This window comes from Panthera uncia, chromosome B4 (genome assembly GCF_023721935.1).
Source record: "Panthera uncia isolate 11264 chromosome B4, Puncia_PCG_1.0, whole genome shotgun sequence".
In the NCBI taxonomy this organism is placed as follows: domain Eukaryota; kingdom Metazoa; phylum Chordata; class Mammalia; order Carnivora; family Felidae; genus Panthera; species Panthera uncia.
In genome coordinates this window covers 136,797,107-136,825,086 of record NC_064809.1, presented here as the reverse complement: position 1 = coordinate 136,825,086, position 27,980 = coordinate 136,797,107, and the positions used below count along the sequence as shown (strand labels likewise).

General features: G+C 64.2%; 1 protein-coding gene across 1 annotated transcript in view; it reads right to left on the bottom strand.

Annotated features, from left to right (window-relative positions):
* TAFA5 (TAFA chemokine like family member 5) overlaps positions 1–27,980 on the bottom strand; it is a 76,338-nt gene that overhangs the window by 24,377 nt on the left and 23,981 nt on the right. Inside the window, exon 3 of the mRNA XM_049626734.1 lies at positions 10,771–10,898. Within this exon, the coding sequence (XP_049482691.1) occupies positions 10,771–10,898 (128 nt within the window). The remainder of the gene's footprint in view (positions 1–10,770; positions 10,899–27,980) is intronic.

The following is a 27,980-nucleotide window of genomic DNA, read 5'->3' as shown; positions in this document are numbered from 1 at the left end:
GAGACGCGGCAACGCGGCCAGCACCCCGAGGCTTTCCTGCTACCCAGCGCCCACTACCAGATGGGCGGGGGGCTTCCCAGAAGGGGCTGCGGGTATGGCTTCTTCCTGATGATGCAGCCACTGGGGATGTGAGCACTCCAGAATATTCCGGAAGGTGCCACACGAGGAAAACAGCAACACTCAGACCCACACCGACTCCCCTGGGCTTTCATAAACCGTTCTCTCCCTTTCCCACCACCCCAGGGACCTGTGAGGTCAGCCTGGGGTGCACTCTTCCCCCATCCCACAGATGAGGAAACTGAGGCTACCAACGTGTGCATGAGAAATATCACCACGTGAACGGGGTGGGGACGATCTCACGCAGAAAGCGGAGAAGCGGCCGGAGAGTGGGAGGCTTGTCACGGAGCAGGGCACAGCGGCGGGGAGGGGGGTCACACACAGCGCCTGGCGGGGCCGAGCTCGGTGTTCCGGCCAGGGGAGAAGACGCGAGGGAGGATGGGTGCCAGAACCCAGTGGTGGCGGCTCTGGACCCACCACCCAGGACCCACGTTGTCCAGTATACGCCTCGGGTGGAACTGGGAGTTGACGTTTAAGGTAATTCGGGTTGAGACAGAAATCCTTCTGTGTTTTAGACTGATCTTTAATGAGTGTCCACGTCACATGCCGTGTGGTCCCCAAGTGGCACGCAGACAACTGGGAGGGGTCGGCCGGCGGAGGACCCTGTCCCCGGTGCTGCTGTCCAGGCGGCACAGCTGGCCTGGGATCAGCAGCCCCCCACGCCGGGCGCACAGAGGACAGAGCCCGAAGGCACAGCAATGGAGACAGGTGCAGCATGATCAGAACCAGGGGTGCAAGGGGCCGGCTGGGACGTGGGCGCCAGGCAGGGAAGGCATCCTGCCCTGGAGGCTTGTGCAGTGTGCACACTGACCGACTGACTTCTCGCTTATGTGATCTTACACATCACAGCACAGCCGAGAGGGGCTGGGTTTACCTCTGTCCTTTACAAAGAAGCAAAGCCCTAAGCAATGTCATTTGTAAGATCATAAGGACGTATTAAACCAACAGGAAAAAACATGTTTTGGATCACTTTGCCCAAAAGCTCACGAAAGCGGGGACCAGAAGACAGAATTAACACAAACAGTCCCAGTAACTTGGGATCACTCTGAACTTGATCAGCTCTTATCAAACACTCGCTGTTGACAAGGTGGCCCCTTCATGCTCGTGGGGTCGCAGGGACCCCCCTTGACTTCTGGGAGAGCAGGAGAGCTCTGGGCAAAGGCACAGGGCAGGCCCTGACAGCCCACGGCCATGTGGTGGGCTGGCAGGGTGGGCAATGTGGTGGCAGCAGCCGGTCCGCTCACTCCAGAAGATTCCCTTACGGAGGGGGGGGGGCACATACTGTGTCTGAGGCAGGGTCCCCACCTTCCCTGTGGACTGCTGAGACTTGGGACCATTTGACCCTTTTGCATCCCAGAGCCCCAGGCATCAGGGTGAGCGGTGGGACACGGAGGCCTGGCCAGTGCCTTCCGAAGGCCGGCATTTTCTCCCCATCTATTCAGCAGACACTTTTGACCTCATGTCTAAGCGATGGCCGCTTGTGCAAGCCCAAATGGGGCCGAAAGCTGTCCCTCCATGGACTGTCACGGGGGCCCGTCCGCTGCTGTCCCTCCACGGAGGGTCAGCTCTGTGAGGGGCAGGACTAGGCAGGCTTCCTCCCTGTATCCCAAGCATCCAACATGGCTCCAGGAAGGATAGGGGTGGGGGCAGGGGAGGGGGGAGGGGAGGGAGAGCCCCTACACTGTGCCCCAGCTGCCCATGCAGGGGCGAGGGGACGGCAGAACTGAGCCTCCCAGGCCTCGCGCTAGGGCCCGTCCCCAACCCTGATGTGGTCGGCTTGGCGGGCTGGCATCACCTCTGTGGCATGAGGGACGCCCCAACCCCGTGGCGGGGGGCTCGTCCCAGGCCCACTGGTTTCTCCACTGGGCACGTCCCCCCGCAATTCAACCGTGTGCCATTTACGTATTTAAAACAATCCAGAGAACAACTGCTTTCAGGAAAATTGAGACTGATGCAGTGCCGTTACCATAAACAGCTACCAGCACGTAATGTCTCCCATCGCGAAATCAGCCGAAAGTGCCCACGGAAAAAATGCGGGCTTGGTCAAACCAATTTTCCGTTTCTGGGCTCGCTTCTGCCGAGCAAATGAAGACTGCCGCAGCTCACGATGCTAGCTGGTGCCGGGCCGGCCGTCCGCGTTCTTTGTTTACACACGGAATCTATTAAAACGTCCAGCTATTACTGTGGTGATAAATAGCAGTGATTCAAGGAACACAAAATGGATTGCAGACAGGGATCAGAGTAATGACTCGGTATTTTTCATTGTTTGTGCGGCAGAAAGAATTAGCTGGGTGCGGGCACTGACTTGCTCGGGGGAGTTCTGCCCTCCGCTCGGCCTCGCTGGACGCTAATCCTAGAAACCTGACAAAAGCCCTTTGTCCTGGCAGGACGTCGTATTTGCTGAGATGCTCCCAGAGGGCAGATGAGAGGGGCTGGCTGGGAGTCCTCCCGCGTCTCCGCCCTCCTCCCCTCCGCTCCCCCGGGCGGCCACGCCCCATCCTGAGCCCAGATGCCTCCCTCCCGGCAGGGCACACCCGGGCCACGCTCTGTGCACTGCCTGGGCTCCAGCGGACCCGCCATAAACACCATTCCATCCGATTCCACATGCCTGATGGACGGCGGCCCCTCGGCCCTGCGGGAGGGGCCGCTCAGCCCCAGACCTCACGGCACAGCTGGCCCTCTGTCCCCTGATCCTTGCAGGCGGCAGGGGAGGCCCTGAGCCACGGGCCACCGTGCGCGGTTTCTCAGCCAAAGCTCTGCCCGGCATCCGCCGCGGGAGAGGAGAGCCCTGAACAGATGCCAGAAAGCACATCCTCGCGGGCGCGTGCAGGGCGTGAGGGGCTCCGCCATATGCCCCCACCGCACGGATCCCAACAGAAACTCTCCAGCTGAAAATCCTGTTTGTCCGTTAGAGGCACGTCCATTACCCGTCTCATCCTCGCGCCAAGATGCGTAATAGAACTCTACGAGGGGCGAGGGCGGCCGCTAATTCCCTCCTCGGGAACCCACCACGGCGGACACGGCACAAGCTGGACCGGGGATTATCCCGCGGGGCCCTCGTCCCATCCTGCGCTCTGATGAGGAGCCTCCTGGAGCCCCAGCCTCGTCTTCTGCGCCTGTCTTTGACCCCATGCCCTGCTGACCTGCACCGTCCCACCCGGAGGCCCACTTCCTGAGAGCCCGCTGTGGTCTCCCCACCTGCCCCCCAAATCCTGGGCCAGGGGCCGAGGGGAGACACAGCCCAACCTGGATCAACACAGGGCCCAGGTTCCCCGCTGACATCACGGTCTGTTCCAGGCGCCTTCCCAGGAGCCCATGCGCCCTGCACCCCGGGCTGCTCTCAGGGTTCCCAGGGTGTATTTCTCTGAAACAGAGGCCGGCCTGGGGCAATGTGTGCAGGAGGGAGCCCTGTCTACACGGACGGGTGCCCTGGGAGGGGAACGTGGCAAATGAGCTTGCCTGCAGAGGCTGGGCACGCCGGGAAGGGCCTCGACGCACAGAGCCGGGGGCACTCTGCTGGGGGCCTGGGACACCTGCCGGGGGGACTGATGGAAACCCCCGCAGATCCGCAGGGACCACTGTCTCCCTCTCCCCAAAGCAGACAAGGAAATACCTGCCACAAGCCAGCCAGTTGTGGCCTCCGGCCAATAAAGCCCCGCGCTGCCTCGCTCGGGGCCCAGAGTCATTTTCTTTTATTGGTTTTCAGAATGAGCAGCAGAACGGCAGCTGAGACCCCGCTCTGTAATAAAAGCTTCTAATTGCTGGGATGGCTCATTCAAGATCAGAGACAAACCAGAGGCCCCCAAACACCTCCACGAGGCACTGAGCTCCTGGAAGCTGTCAGGATGATCCCACCTGTAGGGGCTCACGGCTGGCAGGCACGTCTGGAGAGCCCTGAAGGCCCGGGGCCCACGAAAGGGACCAGCAGCACGTCCCCTCCCGGTGGGGCCAGAACCTGCAGTTTCCACGCGCAGCACGGGCTGGCCCGGACCGGGCACTAGGAGTGCTCAGGACATGCCGGCCGGTGCGGCGGGTGGACAGCCAGACGGGCGAGCGGGCCTTCAGCGGCCGGGAGAGCCAGGCTGGGGGCACAGCGATTGCAGGAAGTGACAGACTGCGTCCACGTTCCCGGAAGTCCTGGAACTCAGGAGCGAAGGAGCCCTGGGTCGCCCTGAGCACGGAGGGACGGAAGGAGGCCTCACAGGGGACAGAAAGCTGGGCGCACACAACCCCCAAGGTCGGCAAGGCTGCGGGAATTCCTACTGACCCGTGGGCCTGGGGGGGCTGGGAGGGACCAGGGGACCCCTCGCAGAGACAGGGGAACAGACGCACCACACACAGGTCGGCCGCTCTGTGGTGGACGCCTCTGGGCTTCCCTCCACGACCGCCACCCTCCCCGCTGGGGGCCTCCAACCCCCCACCCCAGCCACGGACCCCGGGGGCTGCCACGCTGACTTCGGACGGCCTAGCACCTAGTGTGTGGGCCGGGGGGTGGTCCTGGATGCCTACAGGAGTCACCAGGCCGGAAACACGAGTCCATCCTGACCCCTGCCCCTCCCCACCCCTCCCTGCGCCACAACGGCTGCCGCCGTGTCCCCTCTCTGACACCGCAGACCCAGTGGGTCCCCTCCTCTGCAGCTGGGACCACAGAGTCTCATCTGCAACCCTCTCCCTGACAGAGTGACCTCGAGCCCGTGGCCCCAGCCGGCCTCACAAAGACAAAGCCCTCCTGAAGTTGTCCCTGTGCCCCCGGCACATGCAGAAGGGACTCTCTCCGGCATCTTCCATATCCCCTGGGGCCCTGCCTCACCCTTGGAGACGACTGGGCCCCCCCCAGCTCCTAAGAAGCCAGGCTGTCTTGGGAGCAGGCCGCAGGTGCCCGTGTGGACCGCTCTCCTCCAACTGTCTCTGCCCACTTCAGACAGCCGTCGCCTCCCCGGGGAGTCACCTGAGGACCCTCCTGGGGCTCTGTGGGGGCAGGGCTCGTGCCCACCGGGACTTCCCGGACCCGCAGTGCCTCACAAATAACGGGCTCATAGATACATAATAAAGAAAGCTCTCCCGTGGGGGAGAAACGCGAGACCGGCCCAAAGCTTGGGGGCCCCACGGCTGCAGCGGGCTGGGCCGGGGCTCCGCCGGGGCTCGTCCTGCTCGGTCCTCCTCTTCGCGGATGGAGGACTTTATTCCCACCACAGGGGGTGCACGGAGGGGCCCCGCCGGCTGGAGGCGCTCTCTCCCGCACCCGGGAACATTCCTCCAGTCCCGGAACCCCAGGTCGGGAGCTGCGTCCTGGAAATTGGGAAGACGTGTGCTGCTCAGGTCTGGCTTCGAGCGACTGGGCAGGACAGCAGCGGCCGCATCCGAGTCCGTACGTGACCCTTTCCCCTCCGGCTTTGGGCCGGCCCGCGGCCCCGCGCTGACTCACCCCTCCCTCCGCAACCTGCACCTTCGAGCTCTGGGGATTTCTTTTCTTACACATTTCTTTGATAAGCTTCTCTCCTCCGTTTCTCTCCGTTTTTGGACCCTGTGTTCTTCGGACCTCCTGAACTGGTCTCTGTGTTTCCTACTTCTCGTCAACAGTCGACGCTACGACTTTCTGGGGCTCCGTCCTTCCACCAGCGGGCTAACAGAATCTGCTCTGCACACACACACTCGTGCAGGTGTATGTGCACACAAATGCACACGCGTGTGTAACCACAGGTGCACGTGTGCTCACGTGTGCATTTTATACATATTTTAAACTTCCGTCCTCATAAAAGTTATACACGTGATCCCCCCAAAATGCCTTTTATCTCCCTGGTGTCCAACTCAGCGTCTTAACTCCACCGTGACTCTTGTCACAAACCTGGGGCGCGAGAGCATGGGGGTGACAGCTCACCCCCGTGTCGAGAGAGGTCGGCGGGGGCCCCTCACAGGGGAGCACGGTGGATGTGGGGCCATCGCACACCACCCCCCCCCCCCGGGGGCTCAGGGACCCCACCTGGGGGAGGAAGGGAAGAGGTCGGGGACGTGTGGCCCCACTGGCGTGCCCTCCTCCTGCCGCCTTCCCACCCCCAGCTCCCGCGGGCCCCCCCCACCGCCAGCTTCTCTGTGCGGCCGCTGGCTCCACGGCCTTCCGGGCGCGTGTGCCTCCGGCCTGTGGTTTGCGTCCTCTGTGCTCCCGGCTCGAGCACTGGCCCTTTGCTTTCCCCCACGTCCTCCAGCGTGGCCTGCGGACCCAACGGGCAGAGGCTGGGCTTCCCAGAAGGGTCCTCGGGCCCCACACCATGGCGACCCACCTTGGGCTTGTTTAAGTTAGTGGATGGGATGGGATGGGACCCTCGTCCCACCCAAAATTCATGCCCACTGAACCTCGGAAAGTGACATTTTTGGAAACGGAGTCATCTTAGATGTAATAAATAAAGCTCGCGAGACAGAATCATCCTTAACCTGGGACGGGCCTGGACGTGACGGCCGAGTGTTCTGAGGGAACCACTAGCTCCCGCAGGCACACGGCCACGTGACGATGGAGCCCCAGACCCGGCCTGAGGCCGACGGACCCTCCCTCCTCTCCTCTGGAGGAGCCTCGCCTCAACATCTGACCTCCGGCCCCCAGAGCCCAGTGAGAATGAGCTGTGGCCACGGTCACTTGGGGGGGCCGCAGGGGACTCACGTGGAGGGGTCCTCCAGAGAGACAGCGCTCCGGGAGCTGAGGGGGCCTGTGCTTCTCAGGACCTGGGTCTTCAGGAAGTTCCCCGACCTGGAGACGCGCCAGACACGGGCCCCACTCTGGCACGAACCCCCTGGGGCCGTCTGCCGTGGGGCCAGGCGGGAGGGCCTGCCTGCACGGTGCCTCCTGCCGTCTCCTCTCCTTCCCCCTGTGCCTTTCTCCTTCTCTTGTCCCTGTCACTTTATACGGGTGTCCAGATGGCAAACATGAGCAGCACGTGTGTTTTTGTTTGTTTTTTTAACGGGGGGCCCAGAACATTTGCTACGTTCTTGGTCGTTGTAAGATTCTCAGTGCAAGTGTTGTGGAGAGTGTGTGGGGGTCCAGTGCGTGGGGTCCAGGGTGTGGGGGTCTAAGGTGTGGGGTCCAGTGTGAGGGGGTTCAGTGTGTGGGGGTCCAGGGTATAGGGGATTAGGGTATGGGGGTTTAGGGTGTGAGATCTAGGATGTGGGGGTCCAGGGTGGGGGGGGTCTAGGGTGTTGGGGTCCAGAATGTGGGGGTCCAGTGTGCGGGGTCCAGGGAATGGTGTTCCAGTGTGTTGGGGTCCAATGTGTATGGGGTCCAGGGGATGGGGGTCCAGGTGGGGGCGGTCGAGAGTGTGGGGGTCCAGGGTATGGGGGTCCAGGGTGTGGGGGTCTAGGTTGTGGGGTCTAAGGTATGAGATCTAGATGTGGGGGTCCAGGGTGTGGGGATTTTAGGGTGTGGGGGGTCTAGGGTATGGGGTCCAGTGTGTTGGGGTCCAATGTGTATGGGGGTCCAGGGTGCAGGGGTCCAGGGTGTGGGGTGTCTAGGATGCAGGTGTCCAGGGTGTGAGGTCTAGGGTGTGGGGGTCCAGGGTGGGGGTGTCTAGGGTGTGGGGGTCCAGGGTGCGGGGGTCCAGGGTGCGGGGTTAGGGTGCGGGGTCCAGGGTGGGGCGTGTCTAAGGTGTGGGGGTCCAGGGTGGGAGTGTCTAGGGTGTGGGGGTCCAGGGTGCGGGGGTCAAGGGTGGGGTGTTAGGGTGTGGGGGTCCAGGGTGGGGGGGTCCAGGGTGGGAGGGTCTAGGGTGTGGGGCCCCAAGCTTGCAGGAGGCTGAGGCGGGAGCTCCGGGCCAAGCGGGCCATCTGGACAACACATCATCCTCAGGACTGTGAAGATGGGCAGTGGAAGGGACAGTGGCCCCCACCCCATCCCATGCTGGCTTTCTCGGCCCAGACAAGGGCTCTGTGGAAAGACACTCAGCACCATGGGGGATTTTAACAGGCAGGACCCAACAGGAATCAACAACAGCCAACCCCACCCCCGCCCTGGTGCTCGTCTGCCGTGTGAATCGGTCCGTAGTGAGCGCTGAGCTCCGGGACCGGTCGGCAGGCCAGGCCGGGCCGCCGGGCATCCCCTCCCAGGGTCTAGCCGAGATGCCAGGACACCGTGACCCCCTGACTGCCTGAAGTCCCGAACAGCCGGGCAGGATGTCCACCTCTGGGCACGGACGAGCTCAGGCTGTGGCCGCCGGGCCTCGTCTCAGAGCCGGCTCTCGGGAAGTGTGCTTTGGGGGAAGCAGGTTTCCACAAAGTCCCAGTTCCTGAGCAGAACGGGACAGACACTCCCCCCAACCGGGCGCTCGCTCCACACAGAACTTAAGCGTGGCGCCTAATGGCTGACTGGGAACGTGGGTCTCTATCTGGTTTGGGGGACGGAGCACCAGTGCGCGGACGAGCACCTGATGACACATGCAGGTCACGGCTTCAGCGCCGGACACGGGAGGGCGCGTCCTCCCGGGTCACGTTCCTGGTGCAGGCCGACGTCCACGGGCCAGCGGAGCGAGAAGCGGAACCTGGGGCCACACAGACGCGGGAGCGCCCCGAGGCCACAGGGCCACCACACCTCGCCGTGTCCTGCCGTGACGACCCCATCTCCCTGGTGACCCCGTGCGTGGGCCTTTCACTACGCGGCATTCACCCTCACGACGCGGGACTCTCTCGTTTTACTCTATTTCTTCTAACTTCTTTTAAATGCTGGTCATGATCCAGGAAATTAATTTCATGACCCACTAATGGGGAGCAAGCTGCCCTCTGAGGAGCCACGCTCTAGGACACGCAAACACCAGCATGCTCCCAGGGTCTCTCCCCAGAAGCTGGAGTCATTAACGTATCGCACCCACGTACGGGGGCCCCGCGTGAGGGCCACTCACAGGTGGGTGGGCACAGAGAAGGGAACACGGGGGCGTGAGGTGAGACGTGGTGGGGGTGGGGGGAGGGGCACCGCTCCAGACTCGCTCTAGCCACTGAGTTGAATTGGCTGTCACCTGGCCAAGCCATCACGAGGTCCCTCAGGGCCCATCTCACAGGAAAACCGTCGTGATGGAAGGGGAGACCCCATAGCGCTGAGCATCTATAAGAGAGTCGAGACGCGACCTTGAAACCCGGACTACGCCTCCAATTATACGGTGTTTGGGTCAAGAGCTCAAGTAAACTTTTCGGAAAGCTTTGCAAACGGGTCACCACAGCCCAGCCTTGCCGTGAGAGACGGAGCTCTGTCTGGAGACACCTGGGAAGACCCCCGCCCTCCAGCTTTATCACACTGACCCCTCGGTCCTCACCGATGGAGGACAGCGGCTCTGGCCAGTGAGGGTCTGCGTGTCCCCAGGTCTCCCCCGTTTGGGAACAGCACACAGATGAGGACCCTAGAATAATGAGCCCCTGGAGCTGGTGGCCACACGTCAGAAGCTTCCCCGGGCTCCCTCGGAGCCGCCAGGCAGGTGGCAGGTCCCTGCACAGCTGATGGGCATGAGGACAGGGTGGCCATTCCCGTGTTCATCATGGGTGAACAAGTGACTGTCTCAGCTGAGGGCCGCATGTGGCCAGTGCCCCCCGCCCAGCCCACGCTGCCACCAAGGGAGAACTGCCTAACTCCCACCAACGGGCAGCCGCTGCTCAGACCGTGCCCCGGAGGGGCCTGCAGCATATGGGCTCCACCCAGAGGCCGCGGGTTTTCCTCTGGCCCAGCTCCTGAGGGCTGCAGCCCCCACAGCAATCCCGGGAGGAGGCCCGGACCCCCGTGGGGCTTTCTAGATGCTTCCCCAGGGACCCCAGACCTCCCTGACTCAAAGTTCCCGTGGCGGGAGTCACGGCCAGATCACAACCTACTCCAGTCCTCAGTTTCTAGGTGGAGCTTATGAGGAAGGGCGGGATTGGGGTGAGAATGGGCCAGCAGGCAGCAGAGGTCATTGCCGTGTGGGCCTCGGCCTGCGGAGCCCCAGGGCCAGAACCAGAGGACACGGGCGCCGACTCCCGTGGCCTGGGCCGTCGCTGCACGGGCCTTGAGGAACTTACCTTTGGAAAAGGGACCTCAGCGAGCAGTCCCAGGAACCCCTCCCCTCCCCTCCCGCCCCTCCCACCCCCACCCCCAAGGAACAGCAGCCACGGGGACAGGGCTGGTCGCAGCGCCTGGAAAGGAGGGTCCGCGGTGTGCCCCCTCAGCGGACAGGGGTGTGCTGGGGAAGGACAGGGGGCACCTCGGGGTTTGTCGGGGCCTCTGCCGAGTGGCCACTCTGCGGTGCCCAGGGCGGGAACAGACATTCAGGTCACCACCCCTCCTCAGTCAATCCTGCTCTTTCAAGAGCCTTCGCCCCCCTCTGGGGGGCCCCAACCCCTTCTCCTGGAGCTTGGAGCATGCCCCTGCCCCAGAAAGGAGACAACACCACCAGCCACCGGTTGTGCGTGGGCCCTGAGCTACCTCCTGAGTGGTTCTGTCACGCTCTCCGTGATGGCCCGAGGGGGCGGGGACAGCCCAGGGACCGACTGATTGGAGCCCAGAGAACGAGGCGGGCGTGGAGGCAGGCGTGGCCCCTCCACACCAGGAAGCCGACTGCCCCTGCCATCGCCGGTGTGGGGCCGCCTCCCCTCGAGGACCCAGTGCCCGGGGCCCGCCGCCCTCCCTGCGTCCCAGAGCGAGCAGGGCCGCGTACGCACCGTGGTGGTCTTTATCCGCCCTCCGGGCTGCGTGCACGTCCAGCCTGACCGGTTGATCAGCAGGTCACAGCCTTCACCCTCCAGACACGGGAGCATGTCGCACCACTGCTTTGTCTTGATGATCCGAGCTGTGGGAGACAGGAGGGCGGTCAGCGTGGCTCAGCTGGGGCAGCGCCCGCACCCTGACCCCACCCTGGGCGCCGGCCACGGGGGCCGAAGGCCTGGTGGGTGGCGCCCGGGTCACGCGGGGCGGCCGGCCACTGTTGCCCCGGACCCTGTTCGGTGCTGCTCCCCAGGCCCGGCCCTGCCCCCAGCCCCCAACCCCCAGCCCCCAGTAAGTGGTAACGGGGTGTTGAGGACAGTTTCAGGGAGCAGCCACGGCCTCGTCCTGGAGTGGACAAGTCTCTTCTCTCCTTAAAAGCAGCACCGGATGTCCTTCCGGTGTGGCACACGCGGGCCGGGTGAAGGATGGGGCGCAGGGGCCGGGGGGTCAGCGCTACGAGCGGGGTCCTCAGGAGGTGGGCCAGTGCTGCCATCGGACCGATCCATGGCGGGTCTCGCAGTGACCACGGCCCCTCCCTGGTCCTCCTCCAAAAGCGGGGGGCTGACCTGAGCCCCTGTCATCACCTGGGGTGCAGGCAAGCGACAGGGTGGGTAGACCCCAGGTGGCCGCTGAGCCCGGAGTGACGCGGCAGCCATAAAGCCCGAACCAACCGCTTCCAGGCAGAAAAGAGCCACGTTTCTCCCTCGCTGGAGGCACCCCATCATTTTGTGGCTGCGGGCCTGTGGCTGCTTTCCGAGTTAGGACACAGTGCGCGTCCTTCCAGAGGCACGTACGGCCGGCTGACCGCACTTCTACAGGAAGGGCATCCGTGCAAATCGGAGGGTCCCCCGCGCAGAGTCTGCGCGTTCAGACCGGATGCCCCCAGCGGGCCAGACGCACGCTTCCAACCACAGCCTCAGCCTCAGCTCCCGCCCCCCTGCCGGAGGACGCACACAGGGGTCCAGGCCGAGCGAGCACAGGCACGTGTTCGTGCATCTGCCCTGTGCCGGTGTGCCTGTCCCCTCGGGGGCGGTGGGAGGAGGCCAGCGGGGCCAGGAGATAGCCCGGGGGCGGGACCTGGGGCCGTCCAGAGGATGCACTAGGTGGTCACCCTGAGACCCGCTCCTTTCCAGGCCAGGCCACGGACGGGACTGCAGCCCGCTAAGTCGCAAGGTAAAGCCCTGACCCTCTAACCCCCAGCGTGTGGGCCCTCGGGCACCGTGCTCTTACGGAAGTCAGGTGACACGAGGTCACGAGGGTGGGGTCCCGGTCCCATAGGACTGGTGTCCGTGTGAGAGCAGACACTGAGTCCCCGCTGTCCCTCAGCACCGAGCCCACGAGGACACGTGAGAAGCCAGAGGAGGCCTCTTGCTGGAACCTGAGCCACCGGTGCCCTTGCCTCAAATCCCGGCCCCCAAACATTTGCTGCTGAAGCTGCCCTGGGGGTGGCATTTTGTCCCAGCAGCCTGTGACACGAGGGACACTCACCCCTCAGACACACTTCTCATTCAGCTGGAAAGTCAGCACGGAAGGACACTGCAGCTGAGAACCAGTGCGGCTCCCCAGGGCAGGGTGGGGACGCGCAGGACTCCATTCGCAGCGTCCCCAGAAACGTCTCTGCAATGAGCGGCCGCCGTCCTGGGCCGGACCCTTGGGGGAGACACTGGGTGCGGGCGGGGGCCCCTCTCAGGCCCGGCCACGCGGGAGCTGGAGCTTTGCCCAGCGCACCCCCCCCCCACCCCACCCCAGGCCTCCTCCTCCTCCGCTCATCATTCCTGCCAGGGCCCCACCACGACGTCCTGTCCCGGATGCACCATTTTGTCACGGTAAAAGATGGCCCCAAAGCCCTGTTGGAAGCCAGGAGACGGACACCCTAAGCCCACGGAGCGGCTACAGGATTGAGGCACACGCCCGGCCCAATCCCCGGAAATCCTCTGCGTGGCGTCTGGGCGAGGATCCCGACAAGTGTCGGGGAAGCTTCTCTGGGATCAGCAGTGAGGATCAGCGAGGAAGGGGCTTAAGTGTGGATCAAAGGGAATCCGCATCCGCGCTCCCTGTCTGTCTCCCTGAGCCGCACCCAGGGAACGCGGTCACCGAGGCTCCGCCACCGGGGAGGCCTGGGCCGCCCCAATGCTTGACCGAGGGTCTGAGAGCAAGAACAAGGTGTCCCGGGGATGACGTCCCCTTCGGCGGCAAGAGGATGATGAGGTTCTGCAGGCAAGAAGGCCACGCAGGCGGGGGACTGCGTCATCCAGGAGGGGGCTGCACAGACAGTGCTGAGGGCTGGTCCCGGCTGGGGCTGTGCCGCCCAGGGCGCGGGACACCCCGGGACACGGCCAGACACCCGAGCTGGCGGGGCCGGCAGAAGGGCCTGGGTTCCATGCTGCACTGCTGTGTGCCGGCCGCGGGGCCTCAGCAGCAGCGTTCGTCCACCCTCGGGCCCGGTCCTCTCAGGGGAGCACGGTGCCGGGAGGAGGAGCAGGTGTCCACACGGGGTTCAGCCTGTCGGCGCTCACGGACACGCATCCCTCACGGTCGGGGCCCCTGCGGCCACTGGGGCTGGCGGCCGTGGACAGACGCTGGGGCAGACGGCCCCAGCCTCGCGTGCACCCTGAGGACCTCGGGACGCTCCCGTTAGCCTCACAGCAGCTCCCCCTCCCTTGCCAGGCCCTCAGCCGAGGCCACGTCACCGCAGTGTGACCCCGGGCTCCGCCTGGGCTCCGTTCACCTTTCTGGAAGCAGCCTGGAGGCTGCGGACCCCACCCCTCCACTCCTTCCCGTCACACACGCAGCTCTGAAAGCAGGGAACACGCGGCCCCCCTCGCCGTGTCCACACGGCCGATCACACACGTCCCTGCTTGCTCCCATGTGCTCCTGTTCACACGCACGGGAAACGCACACAGACTCTTAAACGCACGAACACAGGCAAACAGCACGCACCCGTCTGTGCGTCCACGAGTGCGTGCACACACACACGAGCGGACGCGTCGAGCGGCTGACGGCCAGCCATCCCCCACGCAGCGTGGCGGCCCGGACGTGGCAGGGGCCGGCCCCGCGGAGGGCACTGGCCGGCCGCTGCTGAGCACACGCCTTCTGTTCGCTGCAGACCTCAGCTCAGCCGGCCCGAGCCCACTTCCTGCTGGAGGCGGTGGCAGGCACAGTGCTGGCCACCGCGTCCCAGGGACACAGGGACCTTTCGTGCCACACATCACGGTGTCGGTGACGCTGAGGCAGCTCTGGTGCCGGGGAGGGCACCCGCCAGGGGCTGACGGTGCCCCCAGTGGCTGACAGTCAGGGGCCTCAGCCGCGTGGGCAGCTGGGCCCCCCGCTCATCAGGCGTCATCGGCACGTCCCCCGGCCTGTCCCCGGGCCCGGGAGTGCAGGCTTGTCCAGACTGGGGCTGGGGGCCAAAATGGAACCTCTGATGGGGCGCCTGCTCGGCCGTGGGGGGTGCCATTGCCCCTCCCTCGGCCCGTCCCCACCTCGCATGGGTCCCCAGAGACGCCCCCAGGCGCCCAGCGCTCGCACCTCCTCTCGCCAGCCGGTCTCGCTCCCCGTGAACACGCTTGCACCTGCCCACTCGCACCCCGGGGCGGCTCTGTGCACCTGCTGCTGGCTGGGCGCCTCCCCCTCCCCCGGCAGCGAGCGCTGGGAGCCTCAGGCTGGGGCCCCGAGTGGCTCCCGGCCCCGCTCCAGACTGCCCTCCACGCGGACATCCCAGGGACGTGGGCTCTGCCTCAGGCCCCTGCTGCTTCAGCCCGCTGCAGCCGTGGGCAGCGTGAGGCAGGCCGCTTGGGACACAGCTGGACAGGCATCAGAGGGCCAGAGGGGCAGCGAGGCGATGGTGGGGCGGGTGGCCCTGGTCCGGGGAGAGAGGCCGGGCACTGGGGGGAAAGGCCACAGCGTAGGGCCCGCAGGCGGGGGCCACAGCGCTACAGGCGGGGAATTTGCCGGAAAGTCAATTTGCCCAGACAGCGTTCGGGCCGATGGTGAATGGAGCTGAAGACGGGTCAGGACAGCCACAGAGTGACGGGGCCGGACAGGGGGCAGCGGGGACACTTCTGAGAAGAGACGAGGGAGAGACTACCTTCCGGGGAAAGGACAGCCCTTCAGAAACACAGCGGGACGGCAGCGGGATCGGAGGAGGGGTCCCTACGCAGCCCCCCAGCAACACGGCCTCACCGGCCCTGGGAACACACCCGGCACACGGGCACACGGGCCCCGGAGAAGCCCCTCCTTCCTCTAAGAGACGTGCGAGCGGCCCGGCACCGGGTCCGGGTCAGGCAGCGGGGGACCGTGGACACAGCCGGGAGCTCCTCCTGCCGGCCCCCGACCCCAGCCCGAGCCAGGAAGGGGCGGCTCAGGGGGCTCCCCGCCTGCGGCAGGGCTGGGCGGGGGGACGGGGAATGTCAGGGTGGAGGGTCCGAGCTCACCGAGCTGCACGGCTTCGTGACTGAAGGGCAATCTTCTCGCCCCCGAGAACACTTTACTCTCCCGGAGCAGCCGGAAGCTTCCATCCAGGGCAGAGCCTGGGCTCGTCCAGCTGCTTTGCGAGCGCACCCTGCGGGCCACGGGGTCCCTGGCCCCGTGTGGGGGTGCACTGAGGACCCTTGCTCTCTGCCCCTCAGACAGGGACTCCCGCACAAGGGCGTGAAGGCACGGAGCCCTCCCGCCACGCTCCCCGGGTCCCCCACACCGTCCACTGGGCCACCCTCGGGGACCGCCTGCCAGAGACGCAGGGCTGAGCCGTCCTCTCTGAGCACCGTCCCCCAGGGAGGCAGAGCCCGGCAGGGTCCACTGGAGACGACCACGGCGGCCGTCCCGGCTGGTGTTGGGGCCCCGTGAACGTCTCCTACTGGAATCCCAGACTTTGGGCCCTCGGTGAGGACACGTGCCTCCACCCAGCGACCCTTTTACATCAGGACGATGACGGTCAGGCTAGCCGTGCTCCTTCCAAAGACTCTTCTAGAACACACTGGGGACCTGCGCCCGCGGGTGCAGCCTGGCCGTCCTGGAGTGCATTCTGTGCCTACAAGTGTGCCCCCACTTGCTCTGCAGCCTTTGCACAGGGAGATGGGGTGGCGCTAAGGCCACACGGTGGGGGGGGGCACAGCGCCTGGGGCCACGGCACCCTGCTGGCTTCCTGCCCCAATGCCCCTCCGGGAGCAGTTCACCAGGAGAGAGCGTGGCAGGACACGGGCACGGCTCGGTCCCCTGCCCCTGTCACGACCGGGTCACGCCCATTTAAGGCAGTGCTGGAAGGAGACAGCCTGGGACAGGCGCCGGGAGCCCCTCCCACCAGTGCCCCGGGACAGCTCTGGGGGAAATACGGAGGCTCTGCCGTTACCAGTGGGGTTTCAGACAACATGTGGGCAGTGTCCCCAACTCCACAGCCTCCGGGCAAAGGCAGAAGAAAGCGTAAACGTGGATCAAACCGGCGGGTGCCACGCCCGAGGATCTCCCCCGAACATCTGCCCTAGAAAAATGCTGCCGATTTAAATTTTATTGGTTCTGCAGTTTTGTTTGTGTTTAATCTGTAAGCGGGTTCAGTCTTTTTCCAGTTTATAGTCTGGTGAGGACGCCCGGCTTGGTGTTTGTTCATATCCCGGCAACATTATAATAGAAACCATTTAGGTCAGTCGCGAGGGGCCCAGGGAAGGAGCTTTCCCTTCAAAGGAGTTTTCAAGTGATTTAAGTCTGGGCAACACCCGCTGCCCACCCGCGGTGAGCTGGGCAGAGAAGGAGGCAGAGCCGGGGTGGGAGACTGACGCACGGACCCTCCGGGACCAGACTGGGGCCGCAGAAGGGAGCCCAGAAGGTTCCGGTCCCGTAGCCCTCACCACCCTCGCCCCAGCCAGAGGGGCTTGGATCTCCTGTGACAGCCCCCTCTGGGGTCTCCCTGCCGTGGCCCCAGCCTAGAGACGGAGGGACCTGGAGGCGGGCGTGTGCTGCGAGCATGGGCTGTGGGGTAGCCTTTCTTTCCCCCTGTCCCTCCGGCCCCTCCATGGGGGAAGCGTCTCCCTTGAGATTCTCATAGATCCCACATTTGTTGTGGTCGTTCAGGTAACGGAACATCTTAAGTCGCTCGCAGCGTCATGCCGAAATCAGGGCCAGCCCCAAACTCGATTAAGCACTGATCGATCCCTGCCCACCACGGGGCCCACCCCTCCCCGGGGCCCGGTCAGCCGCTCCTTTCTCCTTCCTCCCAAGTGACCTGTGAAGGGCGGGGTGGAGACTGGCACCAACTGATGGTGGCTCACGGCGGGGCCAGGCCGTGCCTGGAGGATGCTCAGTCCCGATTCTCCTTCTCTGGAGCACATTCCAGAAGCCTCAAAGGCCCAGGAGTCTGGCTGCAAAGTCTTCTCTGCTGCACTACCCCTACTCAGCAGATCTAGCTCCCTCTGGCTCAACAGGCCTCCTCACCACCACCAGCATCACCACCATCATTAACACCATCATTCCCATCATCAACCATCAGCAGCTCCTGGACTGAGCTCTTGTCGTACTGGGCACACTGGCCCCTTCACTCCAACCGCACTTCTTAGCGGAGGCTCTCCGGAACCTCTTTCAGAACGTGTGGGTTCTGAGGGTTCCCGGGACAAGGAACTGTGAGAAGCTGGGGTTCATGCCCAGTGGCCAACCCGTAAGCGCCCTCTCGTGGCCTCTGTGACTCCAGGACAGACCTCCTTCTTTTCAGAGGCCCCCCCGTGTCCCAGTCTGATTCCTCCCCGCTTGTGCCCACGGTGCAGCAGGAGCAGAGACTGGTGAGGAATCTCAACCCCGTCGCTGCCTACATCTCATTCTTCACAGCCTCCAGCCTCCCTGGAGGACAGCTGATGCGGGAAGGCTGCAGAGCTGTGTCGGCACAAACCCACCCGGCTTCCTCCCGTCCGTGGAAAACCCCGCTGGAGGCAGAGGAGGCAGAGATGGTTATGCAGCTGCAGAGGGGGGGCCCAGTCAGCACCCCCAGTCCCCGCAGTGGAGCCTGCGGCATGGGGGGCAGCCAGCCAGGACCTCCTGCCCGCCCTGACTCAGCCGGCGAGGGCCGTGTGTCCTCCCCAGCCTGGGGGGCCTCAGGGCTCGTGGTGGGTGGGGAGCAGGACTGGGAGGCAGGAGGCCCGGGTTCGAGTCTCAGCCCTGCCACCACCTGGACTCCTCGAGCCTTTCGATTCAGCTCCTAGTCAGTTTCTCCAAATCGATTGACAGAGAACATGCCGTGCCTGACGCCTGATGCTCTGGAGGGACGTCCAGGTCCTGGCCAGGGCCTGACGCTCCCGCCTCGTGTGTCCCAATGGCAACAGAAGGTAAGCCTGTGTCCTCACCGTACAGACCGACCGCATCCCCAGGGCCTGACCCTGCAGCCGGCGTGAGGCACTGATGTCCCAGCTCACCCAGACGCCTTGCAAACGCTGGGCCAACAGCTGTGGCCCCTGACGTGCCAGCAAGCAGCTTAAATGGGGAGCAGCAAGGAAGCGTCTGGGCCAGCACGGGGTCCCCCGTGTCGTGTGTGTTCCATCGGACAACTGGTCTCGCCCAGAGGCAGGTGGGCGCGGGGGTGGGGTGCGCACGAGCACCTGTGCGTGCCCACCCGAGCAGGTGCTCAGCAAACACTGAGGAAATGCCCAGACACACAGAAGAGCGAGCCGTCACAAAACCCGACTTCTGACGTGTCGGCTGCTGGTTCGAGTGTCCCCAGTAACTCCAGGTGACCCCAAGATCGAAGCGCAGACTTGCCTCCTTGGCCCATAAAGCCCGTGAACGTCCAGCACCCCGCTGCCTGAATCCTGGCCTCCTTATCTCTGTCCTGCCTCCAGAACCTTCTGCCCTGGGCCTGATCACACGTCCCCTCCACCTCCCAGGCCACCCTCTCTCCTGGCTCCCGAGTCCAGGCCAGCATCTGGCCTGCCAGGCCGCCCTCGACGCCCTCACACCCCACATGCAGCCGGCACTGGGGCCCGGAGCCCACACCTCTGGGGGTCCCCGTGCACCCCTGAGCTCACAGAGCGCCCCCCTCACTTCCACCCCTCCCGCGGAGTCCTCGATCAGAACGTTCGCATTACAGGGAGGAATCAGCACGAGACTTCTCGCCCCAGGAAGACAAGTGGGCACAGCCCGCCAGCAGGGGTCTCGGCTGCCCCCGCCTGGGGCCCCCCCCCCCCCCCAGTGAAGATCCGCCACGGCGGCTGGGCCGGGAGCTGAGGTCCCAGGCTCAAAGCTCCCTTGGACCTAATAACAAGCAGGATGCCGGGCCATTTGCTGAGTTCATTTACAATCCGGGAGGGTAATGGTGCCTTACACGAGTAATTTCTCACGGATCCTCAACAGAGCCACGGACTTCGTCTCCCGAAGCGCGTTCTTCTTGGGAAGGCCCAGGAGGCTTTTATTTACTCAGTAAGGCTCCCCGAGCACTTGCTCTGTGTGAGCGGGGCGTCCGCACCAGCTCCTAGGCCGCGGCCCCACCGGGAGCAGGAACACCCCCCCTCTGGGCCACGACTCTGAACCTAGGAAGACGACCGCGAGACACGGGGGACACGCTCACGGACCGGGACAAACCACACACGCTGCAGGCCACAGAGAGCCCGAGCCACCCGCTTCAAAGGCGACCACCTGGCTCTCTGGCCAACGACTTCTCTAGAAGCGGCATCGTCTGGACAAGCACGTAAGGTGAGGCCCCGTGAGGAGCAGAAGACGAGGAAACGCCATCATGGACCCCTCGCTAACGAGGGAAAACTCGGATTTATGACCTCATTAAGCCTCAGAACCCTCCTTCAGGAGGGAGCATGGGCCCTTTCACAGACAGGAATACTGAGGCCTGGGAGTTCCCCTCTCCTGCTCCCCCCTCTGCTACCAGGTGCGCGCCATCCTCCGAAGGCGCCCCCACCCCACCATGAAGCCCCCCAGGGGGCCAGGGTGAGGGGCGCTGCAGGTACCCAGGCCCAGACTCTTCTGGGCCCCATCCCCATCCCTCCCCCCATGCTCAGGCAGTGTAAGTCCTACCCGTGTTTCCCCTGGTGTCCTGCCGCCCTGCCTCTCCTGCCCCCCAGGTCTCCCTCCATCTCCACAGCCACCCCTTCTCCTGGGAACCCTTCTCCGCCACCCCTCCGCCTTCCGCCTCTCCCCCCGGGACGGCCCGGCCGCTCCCTGCTGTCCCTGTGGTGGGCCGTGGGAGGGCTTCTGATGACCCCAGACCCGGGACTGTGCGGGACCCCTCAGTGCTCTGCTGAGGTCCCCGGGGGGCGAGGGGACAAGGGACGGAGGGATGAAGACACAGGACCGGAAGGCGCCCGGCCCACCTGGCCCAGGTGGTCACAGATGCTCAGAGACATAGAGTCTGGGCAGGCGTGGACCCTGCGTGGCAACCCCGTGCCCGCTCGCCTCGCCTCCCTGGCGACACCGGCCCGGGACTGGGTTATACACGCAGATTTCACTCCTCACTGCCTTCATTCCTACCCATCAGGGGTCCTCAGGAGGCGGGGCTGAGGGTCAGAGTGGACCCCAGTGGAACCTCCTCACGAGAGCCACGGCACTTCCTATGGCGGTCAAGCTGCTGACCACGTGTGCACAGGTGAGTTGAGCCGTGCAGCCGGGCATTTGTGTGCGCGCACACGGGTGTGATATGCACACGTGTGTGCCTGTGTGTGTGCGTCCCTGTCTGTGGGGTCTGAATGTTCTGGTCCAGGACCTGAGCTGCACGTGACGAGGGAAGGCCGGGGCCAGCGACACCCCACCCGGCGGGAAGGACGCGGAGGCTCCCTCCTCGTTTTCTGGCACCAATATGCTTCGGCTCAATCCCCGTGAACGACAGCAGCCCCGCCAGGCCCCTCGCCCACCCCCGAACCAGAGGAGACAAAGATATGACCCCGAGGGACCCGAGTCTGGCCGACGGTGGCAGGTGTGGACAGCAGGCCCTGCGGCGAGCACGCTCCCGGCTCTGGCCTGGACAGATGGATGGGGACAGACGTGCTAATTTGCCAGGGGACCGTGGAGACCGCACTGCCGCGCTCAACGCCAGGCTCTTCGCTGCTCACAAACCGCACAGCTCCCTTTAGAATAAACTGTTTCTTCGTTCCCATTAACATATGAATCTGCTTACTTTACTCGACAGCTTGGAAAAATGAATCATCCAGAACAAAGCCAGTGGGGCTGCAGGAGAGCTCCGGCCACATCCTCCGACGAGATCCCCGACAGACCCTGTCCGACCGAGGTGGGGGGGGGGCGACCCTCCCCGGCAGGTCTGACCCAGAAGGGTACACCCCCCTTGTCCCGCTGGGGTCAGATCACACACTGGGAAAGGGGCAGCTGACGCTTAATGCACAGGCACACGTACTGGTTAAAGGTACACACACACACTGACCCACAGGAGCCAAACATAAGTGGGACATCCCAGGGTTCAAGAAAAATCTACCGTAGGGAGAGCTGATGTAGACCGTGAGGTCTTAACTGAGACAGGATCCCTGTAGCGAACGTTCTGGAAGGGGAGGAGTGCCCTGGGCTCCCCACTGCTCTGCTCCAGGGGGTGGTGCGTTAAGGCCTCTCCTGGCAGGGAGGCCCATGGGGCTGGAAGGTCAGAGGGTGCCCTGGGTGGCTTAAGGCCCGCCCCCAAAAGCCCACTTTCAGCCGGCCCTCCCTGGGCAGCCTGGTGCCAGGGGCAGAGGAGTCAGGTGAGCACTGCCCTGAAGGACAGGGCAAGGGTGGTATAAAGACGGGGGACTGGACACGGGGACATGCGTGCAGGGTCTGGGGGGCACAGCGAGGTGCAGCCTGGCCCTTGGAGGGCCGGGGGCCTTGTGGAGAGGAGTCTGTACGTCCAGACCCCCCTGGTGGGCTCCAGGTCTCCTGCCCGCGCCCCCTGCGGGGTCAGCCACACGGGGCTCAGGATGATACGAACAAGCAGAGTATCCTCAGAGATGCCCCCGAGCTTAAGGGAGAAACCCATTTGCTCTCAGCCCCAGAAGCACCTTCTGTGCTCCAGAAATTCTGCTTTGAAACGTCAGTGCCCGAACACATCAGGTGAGCACGCAGCGGGGGAAGGAGCGGGGCCACCCGGCCCTTGGGGAGCCCCACCACCGGCTGCTGGGGACAGGCATGAGGCCCAAGGACACGGGGATGCCTCGCGGGTCCTCACGGGGACGTCCGTGCACGGTGAGTGTTACAACCGCTGGGATCACCCCCAGGAAGGCCCGACTCCCTCATCCTTACATCACAGAGGGGAACACGGAAGCTCGGGGCGGGGGGGGGGGGGTCAGGAAACCTGCCAGGGTCCCACGGCTGCCAAGTGACCCCGCGGGGAGCTGGGCTGGGGCAGCCTGAGCAGAGCCCCGAGCTCTCTGGATCCGTGTGGCCCTTGGGCAGGAGCCTGGAGGCAAGGGCACGGCGGGAGGAGGAAGGGAGGCCTGCCCGAGAAGGACCGCGTCTGGGGCAGTCCCGCGGGCCTGTGTCCGGTGGGGCCGCCACAGTGGGGCTCCCTTGCCACCTGCCAGACGGATGTCTGCACAGCAAGGTGGAGTCGGGGACGGTGAGCGGGTGGAGGTGGAGAAAACGGAACCGGGCAGAATGGATGCCAGCAAGGGACAGCCCGGCCCAGCCGGGGGCAGGGCACAGGCCTCAGGAAGAGACCAGGCTCTTGGCCCCCGGGTCTCACGCCGCGTCTCTCTTCCCTCCCCCGCACCGGACGCAGTCATAGCTCCCGGCCGCTCCGCCGTCCCCCTCCTCTGCCCAGCGCGGCCGCGGGTCAGCACCCCGTTCCGATGGCACCTCGGCCGCTGGTGCCTCCAGCTTAACGCTGCTCCAACACACCCGTCTTCCCTTCTTTCGAATTATCTTCTCAAGACAAATTTCTAGGAGTGGAATTATGGGATCGAGGGTCTGGGCATTTCCACGGCCCCGGATGCGTCCCGCCAGGCTGCTCACGGAATGGATTCCGCCCTGAACGCGGCCCCTGCACAGCTCTGAGGACGCCTGTCTTTCCCACGGGAGCTCCGGCCCGGAGTCACGTCCTGCGCGCGGCGTGCGAGTGTAGACGGGAGTGGGGTCCCAGGGCAGCCTGAAGAAACACGTCCCACCGATAAGCCGACCTGGGGTGGAAGTTCGTGCGGCGTAAGCGCACAGGAGCGGACGCCGTTCTGAGAGTCACAGGCGAGAGACGGCGGCCCCTGCCCTCTGTGGACCCAGGGCTACGAGGGGCCAGAGACTCTGGGAGGCAGAGGGCGTGTGCCTCCCTCCCACCCTATCAGCACCCAGGCTGCACGGCCTGAGTGGCGCCTTGTCCCAGCCCTGTGCCGTCCCCACGGCAGGAAGCATCTGGCGGGGGTTGCGAATGAGGGTCTGGGGCCCCGGGTCTCCCACTGTGGTGGGTCACAGTGGGAGCGTCCGACCCCCGAGGGAGCTTCAGGCCGCACCGTGGGCTGAGGGTGGCTCCTGATCCCCACCTGCCTGGGAACTGCTCCCCCCCAGACACCTGCAGACCCTCACAATGGTCTCCACCAGGGAAGCCGGTGAAGAGGGAGATACACCCAGGGGCACCGGGGTGGCACAGGCAGTGAAGCATCCAGCGTCGGCTCAGGTCATGATCTCACGGTCCGTGGGTTTGAGCCCCGCGTCGGGCCCTGTGCTGACAGCTCGGAGCCTGGAGCCTGCTTGGGATCCTCTCTCTCCCTCTCTCTGTCCCTCCCCCACTTATGTTTTCTCAATTTCTCAAAATGAATAAATGAACTTAAAAAAAGGAGACATCCACATCTATCTACCTGTTACCTATCATTCATCCTACCTATTCTGTCCATCACGTATCTATCAATCAACCCATCTATTTACCTCGACTTACCTGTCTACCGATCTGTCTATGGGTCAACTTACGTGCCTATCTATCTATTGATGGGCCGGTCTACCCTTCTGTCTGTCCGCCTGTCGATCCGTCTGTCCATCACCAAAGCCCCCATGTGCTCATCGGCCTCCCTCAGCGTCCAGCCGTCGCAACAGCCGCGCGTCTGCGGTGCTGGTTTGCAGTGAGCCAGGCCGATGCCACCACAACGGAGAGGATTAATTTCGCCCCCTGGCCTCTGCCCCAGTGTCAGGCTGCGGCTGAGGGGGGACAAGGGGCGTGGGAGGGAGGGGAGCCTGCAAGCTGTGCCCAGGTCCAGGGCCCATCCCTGGTCCGGCTCCCAGTGCGAGGCCCGCCTGGCAGCATGTGGGCTCCAGCCCGGCCCAGGGCAGAGAGGCACGGGGCCCGGCGTCCCATGGGCCCCACGGGGGAGGTCTTGCTGGGCTGAGTCAGAGTAGGGACAGGGGACGTGGCCACACCCAGCAATCCTAAGTCCTTTACAGAGTGCCCTGTCCAGGTGACGGCCGATGGGCTCACTGTGGCACACGGGCAGTGCATGGATGGGGGTCCACGTGGTGCTGGGTGACGGGAGCTGGCTGTCACCATCACACAGAACCGAGCCAGCAGAAGGGCGGCCACCACGCCAGGGGACAAGGGAGAAAATCGGGAGGTGCCAGAAGGGGTCAGGGAGGGACCATGCACAAACTCTCACGCAGAGCCTTGCTCTCCCTCTCTTAGCCTTCTAGAATCTTCTGTGACCTGTGCAGTCACACTCCTGGTCTGGGATTCGTGCCCTCGCCAGTGTGCCCATCATTTACATCGAGGGGGCTGACAGCAAGTGAGTCTGTATGAGTCGCCTGCTCGTGTGCCCTCACTGCTGCACCAGCCCCCACCCCCCACCCCTCACTCAAGACGGGCACAAACCTCCATCAACTAGTTTGCAAAGGTGTCCCACAGACCCCGTCCCGCTGGATCCTCAAGGGGCCACAACAGGAAGCACGCTCCCTGCTGACAAAGGCGAAGCCGGCCCCAGCGCTAACTCACGAGCCAGCAGGAGCTGGACCGCCATGGCCTGGGGGTCCCGGCATCCGTGTGGCCGGGGAGCCGACACTCAGGGTTCTGCCTCGTCTGGGGAGTGGGGCCTGGCCTGAGTCCCTGACCTGCTCTGGGTCGTCTTGGTTACAGGAGGGAGACGGAGAGCTCGCAGCCAGCGCCCCTGCAAAACATCCGTGACGCCCGGCCTCGTCACTCACAGGCAGGTGCTGCTGGCCGTTCCCCGGGCTCCTCAGACGAGGCGGAAGGCCCATGGGCTCCGGCCTCAGATAAACCCATCGGAAGCAAGTGGGATAGCAGTGGGCGCAGCTCGGCCTCCGGGACCCCTGAGATCAAGTGGGGGCTCTGCCTTCTGGGCAAAGAGGGCCACGAACGCTCACTCAGGCTGAACCCAGTGTCTCCTGGGGACATGGAGCCTCAGGGACATGGGCCTGTCCTTAGGAGCATAGAGCCAATAGTCTAAGAACATCCTACACCAGAGAAAGCGCTGGCCATGGGGTGTCCACAGGGCAGTGGGGGCTCAGAGGAGGCCCTGGGCCAGCCGGGAGGGCTTCCTGGAAGAGGTGAGATTAAAGGACTGAATTGGCCACAGCGAAGAGGGAGAGAGGGCGCTACAGGCAGAGAAAGGGGCCCTGAAGCCCCGGGGCAGGTGTGTGGTCACTGCTGTGAGCTTGAAGCATCGCAGAGACACAGGAAGCTCCGTGTACTCAGGCGGCTACAGAGGCCAGGGGGGCAGAGGCCGGCACTGGGGCGGGGGCAGTACACTGGGTGACCAGGCCCCCGGGGCAGGTCCCGCCGGTGTCTTAGAAGGGCCATGGTCCTCCAGGCCATGCAGGGAGCTGAGCAAGGGCCTGAGGGCTCAGAGTCCATTAGCCAGGTCCCCCCGAGGCTTGCCGAACCCCACCCGGACCCTCAGGCGGCACTTTCTGGAATGTGGTGCCTATTCTAGGTGGGCTCTCCTGGGGTTATGGCACGTTCAGCCAGCACCTGGTCAGGGAGTCAGACTGCCCAGGCCCGTTTCCTTAACGGGAGGGGGTGGAGAGGAGGGAGGGCCACACCCTGCAGCCCTGGCTAGGAGCCCCCACCTTGTCAGAGAGAGGGGGGCTTGTTCCGGCAGCTTCCCTGGCCCGCCAGCCGGAGGGCAGGAGCTGGGATGTATCCACGGTGCCATGAGGAGGGCAGGGGAGGGACAGCTCTCCACCCGCCGACCCCAGCTCCCCAGCGGGTGAGCTCCGGCCAGGAGATGCGGAGAAGGCAGCATCTAGCTGCAGGCGGAGTGCGAGCGAAATTCCCGTGCTTTGGGGAGGCTCCCCTTCTGACAGACGGCACATCATCGGGAGGGTCTGATTCCCCACGAGCATCCCTGCGCCCCGGCCCACCTCCTGGAGAACCCGCATCCCAGGGCAGAGAGCACCCTGCCAGCGGCCAAGGGAAGCGTCTAGCTAGAGGCTCGGAGGTGCTGGGATTGGAACAGAGGGAGGCGCGGAGGAGGCAGGAAGGACAGTGGCCCCCAGTCAGACCAAAGCAGCCTGGGTGCCCGGGGGGAGTCCCGGTGAGTGGCCGGGACGGGCCGGGCGTCCGCATTTCTAAAGCCCCACCCGGGAGACTCCGACGTAGCCTTCGGGGCCACAGGGGTGACCTGGGTTCCAAAGCAAGAGCCAGTGCATTGAACCAGCTTGGCCTTCGTTGAGCAAAGCAACCCAGACACAAAGCCAACTGACAGAGCAACACGCACACCGTCACGTTACCGTCGAGTCTCTGTGCGGACGACTTGCTCGCGTTTTCGTAAAAGTCATCGGGGGCTTGGCCCTCTCCACTGGGCTAACTGAACTCTCCTGAACCCTGAGACCCTGAGGGTGCAGGAGGGCAGGCGGGCCAAGCAGGCCTGGCCAGGCAGGGTCGCCCCAACCCTGGACCAGGAGGGCAATGCGCTAACGCCCCCCCCAGCCAGAGGCGGACAGAGGTGGAGAGCGTCCCCCGCGAGTCCCCCAGCCTTGTGCCTCCCGTCTGCAGTTGAGCGCCTGTGAGCGCCAGGTCGCGGGAGGGATGCTGGGGACGGGGGCGGGAAGGGCCCACAGCAGCCAGTGCACGGTGCTGGGGCGCGTCCACACCCGCTTCGGACACCAGGATGCACTGTTTCCCAGGAGCAGGCGAGGTCGAGAATCTCCCTTTAACCCCATATGCTAAGGAGGCAGGCCGGGGGCTCCCCCGCCCCACAGCCGGGGGTGGAGTGGGCTTGCTCACGGCCACGGTCTGCGAGGGAAGCAGGGCCCGGACCCGCCTGAGGCTGGCCCTCCACAGCCCGAGGCCCAGAAGGCAGGAAGCAAAGGGCACGTTCCCCCCCGCCCCCCAGGGCTGCCCGGCACGGGCCCCTTCCATCGCTCGGGGGAAGAAAAATTCGGCAAACCCGAGATCACATCTTAAAATTAGACAAAATTTTCTTTCTATGACTTTGAGACAGCATAATCTAGCGCGAACGGTCTCAATAATTATTTTTTCTTTAAATAGTTACAGGAGAATGTATTAATTTTCAAGACGGTCCTCTGATTAGCGTGATTCATTAGCTGTCTAGGACTATTCTGCGGCACAGGAACGGGAAGGCTCGCTTTGTGATGTGCACTGAGCCACACCAGTGGAAGACACTCCAAACGTGGGTAATCGAATTAGATTGAGGGGCAGAAGGAGGGAAAGAAACACAGTTGTCACGTGCTAGCTGCTTCATTATTTCATTAGGATTAAGAAATGTAAGTAGAGGGGGAAAAAAAGGCCACTGCAATCATTTTTTTCTTGGGCAAATTCCCACAAGTTGACAGGAGCTACTTAACGGGCAGGACAAGAGAGGCAGCTGGGTTTTAATTTCAGGGTGTGGAGAGGAAAGCGTCTCCCTCTGGCTCCGGGAAGCAGAAGGGATCCTGTTGGGGGAGCTGAACCACGAGGGGACAGCCCCCTTCCTTCCTTCAGGGCTGGGACATCCCTTCACTTAGGCCAGCGGGCGGCTGCATGTGCTGTGGGTGTCAGGCTCTGGGGAACAAGCAGAGGCGGAAACAACGCGGAGGTGGGTCCTGCCTGAACAGGGGAGACGGGGGTCATGGCAGGGAGGGACTGAGGACAACGCTGCTTCCTTGGGGAAGCAAGTGCCCTGCCAGGACTCAGACTCAGCCCTATTCACAGAGGTCTCATTCATTGTGGAGCCCACAGAATATTCAGGAAGGCATCCTCTGTCTACCCCTCCACCTACATATCCATCTATCCACCCACCCATCTATCCATGCACCCACCCATCCATCTTTCCACCCA